General features: G+C 38.2%; 1 protein-coding gene across 2 annotated transcripts in view; it reads right to left on the bottom strand.

Moving 5' to 3' along the window:
* The window catches only part of cpne5a (copine Va), a 98,259-nt gene that overhangs the window by 29,006 nt on the left and 56,216 nt on the right, over positions 1-13,037 (bottom strand). For both annotated transcript variants that reach the window (XM_074681221.1, XM_074681220.1), the window contains 2 exons: positions 11,121-11,174; positions 9,456-9,517 (listed from right to left, as the gene is read on the bottom strand). In XM_074681221.1, the coding sequence (XP_074537322.1) occupies positions 9,456-9,517; positions 11,121-11,174 (116 nt within the window). The remainder of the gene's footprint in view (positions 1-9,455; positions 9,518-11,120; positions 11,175-13,037) is intronic.

Below are 13,037 nucleotides of genomic sequence, written 5' to 3' on the forward strand. Positions count from 1 at the left end.
TTTTTGTTTTTTGACTATCATGAGAACACAGCCTCTTGTTTCAGTCAATAACTCCTTGCCAATTAAACAGTACTCTTCTCAAGAAAACATACATTTAATCTCCCCTGCCCCATTCCCACCACCATTATATGTTCGACCTCCCAGTGGGGCAAGTACTTAGTTTTTAATGAGGTTTTTATCATCCTCAGTGGAGGGGTTAAGGATGGGGAGTTTCTCTTCTCAGTGTGGGTGTCGTAGATCCACTTGAGACAGAAAACCAGCCTAGAACTGTTAAGCTGGAAATAGTCTTAGACTGTAAAATAGCAGAAAGACTTTTCAGTCTAATTGACAACAACAGTAGATACTTCTCCTGAACTCTCTTTGGTCTAACACTGTAAGTCTGCTGTTTCATCTTCCATGGATACAGTTAATCTCACCCATCATGGACAGACAGCTCACTCATTATTTCATCCCACCACTGCCAGCACTAGTAATCTTGTTTATTTTCTCCATCAGTCTGTCATGCAATCTGCTCCTAGCAGACAATCTGTTGAATGCAATATCTTTTATTTTGCTTTTGATTGAGGAGAATGGACATGAAATTATATCTCTCCAGCTGCGTCATAAATCTCTTAGCTACTTTACCTTGAATAGATCACAAAGATATACCGAATAGCAGCAGTGCCTAAATAATGTATTGGCCTTATATAGCGAGATTAACATGAAAAATAGACATCTCATGGACATGTGGATAGCCAAACAAACATAATTCAGACACAATCTGTGTAGTCTTTTTTAATATGACTGAGGGCTACAGCTTATATTGGTGTCAGGGAAAATGCAATGCAAATGTGTCGTGTTGTCAGACGAGAAGCCACAGGACATATACATACATACATATATATTTATATATATATATATATATATATATATATATATATATATATATATATATATATATATATATATATATATATATATATATATATATATATATAAATAGAGAGAGAGAGAGAGAGAGAGAGAGAGAAAGCGATAGATAGATAGATAGATAGATAGATAGATAGATAGATAGATAGATAGATAGATAGATAGATAGATAGATAGATAGATAGATAGATAGATAGATAGATAGATGGCTGTTTCTGTTTTTAAATACCATTGGAGCAATCTGCTTTGTGAATAAGACCCTAAGATGGAGCAGATAGTGTGGAGAAATGTTACCAGGCTATTACATGCTGGAATCCATCCTTGCAAAATTCAACTCTTGGAGTATTAAAGGTCCCATATTATGCAAAAAATCACTTTATTAAGTCTTTTGGTGAAGTTTGTGGGTCTTTGGCTTTCCTCCCAGCCCACAAAATGTGATATTTGATGACAAAACCTGTATTTAGTAGTGCTTGTGAATGTAAAATCCTGACCTAAAATGAGCTGTTTGGAATTTTCCGGATCTGCTGATTTCAGCGATTCCCTTTTTTGACCAATCAGGAGCAAGTCTGACCTGATTGGTCCACTAAAGAGATACCCCAAGCAACAGGGAGAAGAGTGTGGCTGTTTTTGGCTGTGAACAGTCACATAGTTCCATGCTCAAGCTTCTAGTGCTGCACGATTTGGGGAAAAGGTGCGATTTGCGATTAGGTGGACAATATTGCGATTGCGATTGCGATTGTGCTTGCGATTTAATAAAAAAAAGTTGTGTCATGATGAGTCTACAGACTTGCTTGGTTATCATGGAGAAAAATCTGTATTGCTTGTGCTGACATTGCGATTGCGATTGCGATTGCGATTGCGATTGCGATTGCGATAATCGTGCAGCCCTACAAGCTTCCCATCTCGGTAGAAGACAAGACTAAGTGGCTAGAGTTCATTTATCAAGGAAATGTGCCAGCTACACTCAGTAAAACTGTGCATGTGTGTGCTAGTCACTTCACAGCCAACTGCTTTTCCAACTTTGGACAGTACAACAGAGGGCTAGTGAATAGACTGGTCCTGAATCCAGGTGCATTACCAACCATCCACCAACAAACCTCGGACCCTGGAAATGTGAGTATTTTAAATGCTGTGTGCTGTGGAGCAGATGTAAGAGCTTTTCCTCAGTGTCCCCGCTGTCTCTGTGTTAGCTTCAGGATGCTAACTTTAGCTGTGGTTAGCCTGTTGTTTTAGCCTGTAATGTTACGGTAAACGAGCTTCGCTGTTTTCTAAACATTGTGCAGTCGGAGCTTGTGGCGCCGCTCTCTGTGATGTTGAAGAGCGGGGCAGTATCAGCGGTGGCTCATTTACATATGAAGGTCACGCCCACTAAATCAGAGCGTTGTGAACAGAGGGGCTATGAGAGCCTGGAAACAATGCTGCTGTGCTTGATTTATTGGCTTTTTGGACCAAAACATGTTACTAGCATCTAATGAAGACATCAATGATCCATATTAAACTGCAGAAAAGGAGCATAATATGGGACCTTTAAACTGACAACAATATACAGACGTGCACCATTCTCTAATGCAAAAACACTCACAGTGAAGTCTTTCTGACTCCCTTAAGAACGTTTCTCTGTGAAGCATTAGATTAACATAGACTTAACAAGTCTCAAAGTCTGCAGAAAATCTCTTGCAATGATTTCCAGACCTAAAAGGGAAAAAAAACTAACAGATAATGGAATACTTTTTTTCTTTTTTTGTAATTTAAGGATTCTTTTTTATATTCATAAAATCCTTGAGTGATTTATAAAGAAGCAGTCTTTGTTATCAAGCCCTCTCCCAGGAACCTATCTAAATCATACAAAAAAGCTGATGAGCTTTTAACATCTCTAAATGTCTGTAACAAAAAGATGAAGTCCCACTCTCCGTAATGCTTCACTCCCTGTGCTCGGTCATATTAATTAAAGTGATAATCTTTCTTTTCTGTCCCAAACAGTTTCATGTGAAGATATTTTAAGCATGAAGGTTACGAAATTATTTCAGGTTTCACTGTGATGCTTTTTTTAAAAGGTTAAATCCCAATCCTATCATGAGTGACAAGACTTTGGTGAGTGCAGCAGTGTAACAGAGAAAGACGCAGGCAACCTGTGCAGCTTCAGACTGGGGCTTCATTGACATTCCTCTGAATACAGAATACTTAGAGTGAGTAGAGCTCTTCCAGAACTGAATATTAAAACCTTTATCTACCCTGAAAACAATGAAAGTGATCTTTGAATTTACTGTTTTTGTTAAAAACCTGCTTGATTACAACATTCTTCTGGATCCTTCTCAGGGGAAGAGTTTCTGGACTTTTTGTGCTGGTTAACTCTAGCAGTTTTAAAGTCTAACCAAACTTTTAATTCAGTGGAAACATACAGCAGGTAGCCAATCAGCGTTATATGGGCTTGATTGGGCTTCAACCTTACGAAATGTTTTTTGTGCTGAATTTTGCCGGCTGCAAATCTAACAGTAAAAGTGTTTTTCCCAGCCCTCTGCAGCTCCGTTTCAAACTTTCAGCGAGAAATGTGGGCAGATGGTTTGACAGTGAAATCTTTGATCACAAGGTTAGTATCATAACTTCTCTTCCTTGTAAATGGAAAATATGATTTTGCCATCTGTAACGAGCGGCCAACACTACGCTTAGTGTACATAGATTTTATCTTTTCTATAACAAGAAAAAAACTCAAGTCTTTAAACACTTGCAGACTGTCTTGTTTTACTCTGTTATGGGGCAGAGTGATTGCACAAAATTGTAACAGCATTGTTATCCCTGGCAGTAAAGAACAGTACATTGTCTCTCAAAAACATCTCTGAGATTCCTTCCTACTGACATCAACTCAGACAAAAACAGTAGAAGGGAAGACATGTCTCAGTATTAGCATGTCCCAATGCTCCTAATTAGGTTACAACAACTTGGATGAGTGTTTATTTGGGTTCTTATACACACAAAATGTGTTAGGGGAACATGACAACATAAAAAAAATAAAAATAAAATGGGGCATCAACATTAGGGGTGGGAAACACAGGTGACTGATGATATGAAAGGATACAGATACCAATACCAAACCATACATTATGGTACCACATGGATACTGGTAAAATACAGATGACAGATACGTGACGTGACATGACGTGACATGACGTGACATGACGTGACATGACGTGACATGACGTGACATGACGTGACATGCCGTGACGATACGTGACGATACGTGACGATACGTGACGTGATGTATGATATGATATGATATGATATGATATGATATGATATGATATGATATGATAGGATACGATACAATATATTATATGATATGATGTGATAGGATACGATACGATACAATATATGATATGATATGATATGATATGCTATGATATATATGATATGATATGATATGATATAATATGATATGATATAATATGATATGATATGATATGATACGATACAATATATGATATGATATAATATGATATGATATATGATATGATATGTTATAATATAATATGATACGATACAATATATGATGATATGTGATATGATATGATATGATATGAAATTATGTGATACGGGATATGATATGATATGATATGATATGATATGATATGATATGATATGATATGATATGATATGATATGATATATCTACAAAGTCACTTTTTTGTCGTTTTACTCTATATACCATAGAGCAGAGCAATCATAGGGAGATTTAGGTCACTTTCCTTTTAAAAAGCAACACCGAAGATGGTGGACTGGCCTCCTCAAGTCCGGACCTCAAACCCATCAAGTAAAATTGGACAAGTTTGAAAATAAACTGGAAAAGATCTATGTAAATTTAAAGGGCAGACGTTGGCTGTAGTTACACTAGACATGGACAATACTAGTGTTGAAGTTCTCAGGAAATATACTGATACTATGCCAGAGACATGTGCTACTGTATTTGCTGCAAAAGACAGACAAACCAAATTTTAAGGTTAAAATTACATTAATACAGTATAATTTATTTCATCTATTTGTTGTGCTCAGAGCAACTATCTATGTGTTTCATGATCATGATTTGGGGAAAAAAGGTCAAAATTTGCAGATCTGCCACTGTTCTTATAATTTTGTCCCCTGCCCCACTGTAATATGAATACAAATACAGATCCCAATACCATACCATACATTGTGATACCATATTAATATGATACAACAGGAAATAGGACAATAGGATTTGGTACAGGACATGGATACCAAAATAAAAAAAATACACAATACAGATACTACTGTGCTATGTTTTGTGCGGCTGCTACAATTCTAGCTGTTTTTTCTGTTTTTCCTGGGATGTCAAAAACTACAGCCCCTTTTTTTCATTTAGCTATCATTACTCTTGAGCCTCAAGTAAAAGTTGTGCATTATCTTGTGCATCATCCTGGTTTTTGGCATGTAGGAATACATTTAAACAGTCAATGTGTAAAATAATGAGAACAAAAGCCACACATAACTCTGTGGCCCTTAAAGTTTACTCATCATGACTGAGTACAACCCTCTTATCTCAGCTTGAATGGCTTTTTCTTTTTTTTTTTTTTATGTTTATACTTTTAAAAGTGGCTAGCATATCTGTTTACTGCTGTTAACCACCGTCAGATAACACTTCCTGTCTTATTCTGCTATTTTGCAACTGACAGCTCCTTCTTGGACCAATTAACTGCCATGTGTGCAGCCCTCTTTCATGCCTCTAACCCTCTTATTAGTGCCACATGGGGAGTCATGAAGTAAAGACACAGTGAGTCATTTGGCACAGTGGTGCAGGGGGTGATAGCAGTGCTGCAAATCAGCAAATCAGAATAAAGCACCTTAATTTTTCGGTTTAAATGTAGATATTTTACTGCAGTACATCAGTAATTGTATCACCCAAGTCAGGACAATATTTTATTATATCAATATCTTGTCCTGCCTCTACTTGGGAGATACTGTGTGTGTAAGTAAATCATAGGTACACTTTGACTATTTGTGTATTTTTGTCTCTTCCCTTTAGTTTTTCTTAAAACTCTCAAGAACTGATCACCTCTGGAGCAGACAGGTAGTATCGTTATAAACACATCATGCCTTTAAGCGTATTTGAGTGAGCATGTGTGGATACAATATGTGTGTCCGTGTGGAGAGCTGGATAGCGAGCAGCAGGACAGATCTGGGACACTCAGCCATCAGTGGCAAAGCAGCAGAGAAGTAAAACCAGGGCAGCCACTGATCCACTGAGAAACATTTCCATATGTGACAGGTTGGCCGCCTTTAATTAAGCTCTCAGATCTCCTCCATATTTTATCACAGTCATTCATATTCATTCAATCTGTTGTGGTGGATATGGACAAGATCCTCTCCTTAAGGAGCAGTCTTTCTCATATGAGGAAAGATTTAAGGCCAGTTGTTAACAACAGTATTATAGATAGCAAAGCCAAACCACTAACCCATGTCTTTTACCAATCACTACAAGCAGGCATATTTCCCAGTCAAATGAAAACAGCCAAAGTTATACCTATGTACAAAAATGAAGACGTTCATTCTTTATCTAACTATAGGCCCCTTTCTTTACTTCCACAAGTCTCAAAAATTTTAGAAAAACTCCTTGTTAATACACTTAATCACTTCATAAAGAAATATACCTTACTGAACAAACATCAATACGGCTTCAGATCAAACCGCCCCACATCAATGGCAGCAACAGATCTAACAGAGTAAATATCCACAACAAAAGACAATAAAGAGTATACAGTTGGTATTTTCTTAGACTTAAAAGAAAAAGCATCCGACACCATAGACCATACATTATCACAGTCTACACTACAGAGATATGGACTCAAGGAATAGAACATAAATGGATCAGCAGTTACCTGGAACAAACAAACACTAACAAGTCTGACATGTCACGGGTCACATGTGGGGTTCAACAAGGACCAGAACTGGGTACTAAGTTTTTCACATTGTACATTCATAAAATTTATAATGTGTCAAAATAGTTTAATTTTATTTTGTTTGCAGATGACACAAACATTTTTTGCTCGAGTATAAACCTGGGTCTACGAATGATGAGTGAGTATTAAGTTATGTTTTTCTTATTGTTATAATCTTATCTATATAATCTAAAGAGAGCTGAGTAAAATATGAGTTTGAAAACAGTAGGTGGAATTAGCAAAGGCTTCAGATTACACCTTTTCAATCCTGTTTTGTAATTCCTTTCTTTTCTGTTGTTGAATGTTTGATGTTAGCGCAGCCTATCTAAACTTATCTGCAAGGAGTGATGAGCCTGGGTGCCAAACATAAATGTATTTGCTGCTAAATGAATAATTCCAACATGAGTTGTCTGACGGAAACAGCATTAACTCAGCATTTGTTCATTTTCACTTCATTGTGCATATGAGTTTTTATGTTTATGAGTTTATTTAGAGGGAAATATGTACAATTGATTTCTGCTGCAGAGGACACCGTCCAGAGAATAAAATGAAGTGTTTAAATCACCTTTATTGAATCTAGACGCATTGATTCTCTTTACAATGCCCACAACACTCATTAAAGTTCTCTGTATTGCCTTTGTAAGTTCTAGAAATCCAGTTAACTCCCAGTATTAACCAGTATTATGTTTTTGTAGGTAAAGAAAATAAAACCACAGAAAAACATTGGAAAAGTTCATTTTGCCCCCTCTTACCCAAGTGCCTTTTGGAAAACATAACCTTTATGTTTTTCTGCCATACATTTTTTATGTGATACTGCTGTAAACAGTTGAGAGGCACGCAAGAAATCTTGATGTTTTATAGCAGAGATCTTTAAGATCTTTATAAGATATGACAGAAAGACAGTTGGTAAACAACTCGACCTGCTCGAAAAATAAATGTTAATGCAGAAAAAAAAAGGAGAGGCTCAAGATGTAGTTACAAAGCAGCAACAATTTTTAAAAGAAATACAAGCAGCAGCAGTATGAGCTCAATAAAAGTGAAATATTTTTCCTTTTGGACTGTCTTTGGGGAATTCTGCAGCCAATGTAAGGAGGTTGAACCCTCTTTAAAAATTAACAGTGTTCTGAAGAAGACAGCGGTCCAACGTGGTGGCCACATTGTACGGCAGGGGTGTTCAACCAGTCAGAGACCAAGAGCCACAAAAATAACCATAGTACTACAAAGAGCCACATCACACACGTGGTCTTACAAATGCACTTCCTCTCACACATGAACAAAATGTCATAAAATCAATACATTTCCAATGTTCAAAGCAAGATTTATTGTTTGTAAGTATGTTTAAATGCTTGGAGCTGTCAAAGACAAATTTCTTTTTTTACTGCAGAAGAGACAAAGTTCTATCCATCCATCTATCTATCTATCTATCTATCTATCTATCTATCTATCTATCTATCTATCTATCTATCTATCTATCTATCTATCTATCTATCTATCTGTCAATGTATCTATATATCTATCTGTCCAGCTATCTGTCTATCTATCTGGACAGATAAATAGCTATGCACATGAGTACATGTAGAGAAGAGAAACTGAAACTTCAGTATCAACCTCAATCTCATCACCCAAGTATTGATCAATACTGATCCCAACGTTGGCATCAATATATTAATATTTTAGATTACTGCTCATACTAGTGGATCAAAGAGCCACACAGCGAAAGGCAAAGAGCCACATGCGGCTCGCGAGCCACAGGTTGGCCACCCCTGTTGCAGGGCATGGATGGTAGAGAAGGGACAGATCCCCTAAATTACTATTCTTATGACCATAAGTGACCTTTGAACTCATCATCTTAATTTCTATATATGACAAAAAAAAAGTGTCATCGAATAAAATTGCTTCAATTTTTATTGCAGATGAAATAGCACACTTATGGTTTGTGCCAACTTTGTCAGTCCCAGCCGACAGAACTGTACCTCCTTTTGGTTTTGTGCATATGAAGAGATTATTCTATGAGAAAAACTGTCAAACTGCACACTTTTCATCTTTTCTTTTAATCTTTTCTGTTGAAAATACCAACAGAGGCTGTTTTCTGCAGGGTACTGTAATTCACTATATCTGACATCCACCCTGTGACAGTGGTTACAATATTTAAAAAGTACCAAACAGAAATTATCGGTGTTGTTTCTGATGGTCTTGTTTGCTTTTGTAGATCAGTATTAATCAAATTTTGTTGTATTATCAGCCAGGATCTCTTTAGGAGACCAAGTGTCTTTTTGACCTTAGGTATCAGCCACCATATCATTAGCTTCTGCAGATATAAAGAGCTCAGAAAAAAATTTAACGAAACAAATCTTATTTTCAGGGCATTGTACACTTGTACAAGTTTTGTACAAGCACAGCCTACTTGTGTCAAACTTTTAGACACCACTTTGCAAAGTGAAGCTCAAACACCCAGGAGCTGTGGATGGGGAATTAATTTACTTTTGTTTCAACCTTCTGTGTCATTGCCCCAAGGGGCAAGCCATAAAGGAAATATTTAAATAAACAGTGGAAATAAAAAATAGCAACAACATAATTATCCGGCAAACTTTCAACTCACCCTCCTTTAATGTAATCCAGAAAGGTGTGCTCTGACTCCACGTTAAATGACAACAAGGACACCTGTGGGATGATAAAAACAGGTCCAGGTTATCTCATGCTTGTTAATTAAGGAAAGCGAAATGTACCTATCTATAAATTAACTCTGACCTCTGTGCTCACCACCCACAAAATGACTTTTCCATGCAGAGTGAGTTTAATGACTGGGCCGCACATTTCTGCTACAGTCACTGAGAAAACATGAGCATGACTGTGCTCTGATGGATGATCAGCGAGATGGATAACTTGCTACCGATTTTAATTAGAGTCAAGCCCAATAAGAGCCGCCAAAGCACCAGACAGTGACAAAGCTGTGCCCAATTTATACGAGTTGACCACTTTTCCTCACAAACACAACACATGGTGGATTAGTTGGGAATCCAGAGTCAAGTCTGCATGAAGATCCCTGTCTTACTGGTTTTTCTGACCCCATACAGGAAAATTTTTTACATGCTTTTTATGCTTTAAAGAAATTGCAGACGTAATTTAAGCAACTGCAGATGAGACTTTTTTAATCAGAAAATAATAAACCAACAATATTTTTAATGCCAAAATAATGTATAATCCTTGAAATGTGTCTGTGCACCTTTTGAAGAAAAGCCCTCCATGCTATGGTTAACACCCAGTCTTCAGCTTGCATGTAACTGACCAGTCACAGCCTGTGGGCAGACTATCATCATCTGGCTTCTCTGTGACTTGTGTTGGCCTAGAGGAGAATATATAACAGGGCCATCCACTCTAAGAAATCTATCAGATTCATTTTATAACAAGTGGTCTTTGAAAACACCTTGTCAGCAGTATTATGTATTTATTATAATCAGCATCTCTCTCTTTTTCCCCTGGCTGGTAGGACACACAGCTTGTTAGCTGAACAGCACTCTGAGTTGTTTCTGTTGACATTTTTTCAAATGCATGTTCATCAGCTGTCAGTGTTTCGGAGACTGCTGTAAGTGTTTCTAAGTCTGACGTGACTAGCTGAGTTGAGCAAACAGCTTGCTGTGACAACAATTGGCAGTCTGGATTTTCAGACAAGCCCAGAAAAATGTGCATGCATGTTCAGAGGTAGAGGCTCAGTGGAGTGTTAGACGGTGGCAGATGAAGATATAGAGGGTTTTTCCATGACAGTGGTTATTTTGCTACCTGCTTATTTTAGTTAGATAGTTGTCCTTGTAGTAAAAAAATGTTGATACTTCATCTTTATTCTTTGTTGTTTCTCAATCATATCCACCTCTATGTTCATTTTATAGTGTCACAACATCGAGGTTGCTGCTCCCAGCAGCACAGTGTGAAGATGGACACTTCAGTCATACCCTAAACATGCCTCCCCATGTGGTAACCACAGGTTGATGGGCTCCATCAGAGGCAGAAATAGACAGTAGCCCCTGCATGCATTTCTACGGAGTTGGTTATTGATCTCGACTGAGGTCAGAAAAATGTTTTCCAATCTACTCACTCACTGTCTGGGTCACAAACCCCAAGACTGTGAACAGAACAAAAACATTTAACAGAGCTGAAGTGTCTCATGCAATCCACTTAGAGGAAACTTTCTGATGAATACTAAAGCACTGGAGGGCATGAGTGTAAGTGCACAGGCAGGGTTTGCTCTTATCTCAGAACTCAGACTCACCGTCCCAGAGTTGATGTATCTCTTCTTCTTTATTTTCTTCTTGGCGTTCACCACCTGGTATGAGGGCAGAATAGAAAAAGGGAGATAATGATAACGTAAACTTACAGCACTATTCTTTTTATCCAGCCTTGGGCGAGCAATAAAGCCATCTTTGTCCTCCTCCTCCTCCTCCTCCATGTATGAGAGGGTAATGGAGCATGGGGACTGAATCCAATAAGGCAGTAGGTGAGAATGAGATAGCATTGATCATGCCCCGCAGTATGATACAGATTATTCAGGGGGTTTTATATAAGTACCTACACTCTGCTGTACATTTGAGATGCACATTATGAAGCTGGGGGATAAATCTCTGTCACAACTGTTTACCTATTAAGGCAAAAAGAAAAACCACATGTCAACTGGATTTCATAGCGAAGGGACAAATCCCGTGTAAATAAAGGTGTGGGTTATGAATGATCATAATAGTCCCTACTTTAAATCAATATTATATTTAGAGCCTGGAGCCAATACAAGTATGCATAAGAATCAGGGTCAGCTATCTTTAAAGCTTATCCCACAGGTCTGCACACAAGCACAAAGTACAGGCCTGGAGGAAACTGTGCTGTATGATAAATATAATAATTCAAAAGGCTTCCAACTCTCTTTCTTTCTCCACCCTCCTGCAGGCTTTTTTCCTGTTTTCTGCCTCCCTGGTTACTTATGCTACACCTCCAACGCAGATAGGCTTTAAGCACAGGTCATCACTCTGTGAAAGGTTCAGCTTACGTCACAGAGACGAAACTCGAATGACAACATCCACAGTATGTTGTTTGAGCCTCATGCATGTCAGGTTAAATTTGCAGGAATCTGCACATTGTAATGCTGTTAATTCAAATTTTTTGATCTATTATTCGTGAAGAGGTGGTGTCAGTGGTAGCATGAAACTGATTCAAGGACAGTGACCTGAGGAAACTGCTGTGTTTCAGTTCAGATTAAAATATAGAAAGGTTTAGTGAAGGGTAATAGATGCACCTTCTTCTGCCGTGTCAGCAGAGTGAAAGGGCATCTCTGCATGTCACTCTGTCTCTCCTTACCTATCCACTTCTTACCACCATCCTCTCCTCCTCCCTCCTCAATGGCCCTGTTCTTTCCCGATGCCACCTCCATGACTAATTCAGTAGCTAATGTAACATGGCAAGTGTTTTAATGAGCAGGGGCCAAGAGAAGCCTCCTAGATCCTTACAGTAATCCCCAATCTGACCCCACAAGGACCATCCAAAAAAAACCCAATCAGCAGCAGACTTCTGCAGTGTTCTCATTTATATTCCACACCCTCTTCAAGTGGTCTACTGCAACACTTCACCTCTCAGATGGCTTATGTCGCGTAGGGTTTAGAGAGGCAGAGGGAACTAGCTGTTAACCACAAACAGCCACAACTTTGGCTTCAGCAGCAGCAAACCACCACAAGACTTTCCAGAGCCCAGGGGTGTACTGATAAGCTCTCAGAGGTTTCCCACTTAGGAAACTTACTTACTTACTTAGGCTTTGAGAAATGAAGCCAGGTTCCTCTGCAATTTGGTCAAATTGTATTTGTTTCACAGGCGCTTCGCTGCTCTTCAATCTGAACATGGTGTCTCTTTTCATTGCTATGCAGATGACTTACAAATCTATCTGTCTTTTAAAACCAATTAATCTATGAATGCATTGTTGTCCGATCTAGAAGATGTCAAATTATGGATGGCATTCAACTTCTTAAGTGTAACTGACAAGAAAACTGATATAATGGATTTTGGTTCTCCTGATCTGCTGGATGGTGTCGACAGTGTTTTCGGTAATCTGGGATCTCACTGCTGTTCCTCAGTCAGGAACCTAGGTGTCATCTTTGACACCTCTTTCACATTTGACAAACAGATCAGTTCTGTTGTAAAAACAAGCTTC

This window comes from Halichoeres trimaculatus, unplaced genomic scaffold (assembly GCF_033239565.1).
Source record: "Halichoeres trimaculatus isolate MK-OKI-2021-1 unplaced genomic scaffold, fHalTri1.1 fHalTri1_scaffold_11, whole genome shotgun sequence".
Classification (NCBI taxonomy): domain Eukaryota; kingdom Metazoa; phylum Chordata; class Actinopteri; order Labriformes; family Labridae; genus Halichoeres; species Halichoeres trimaculatus.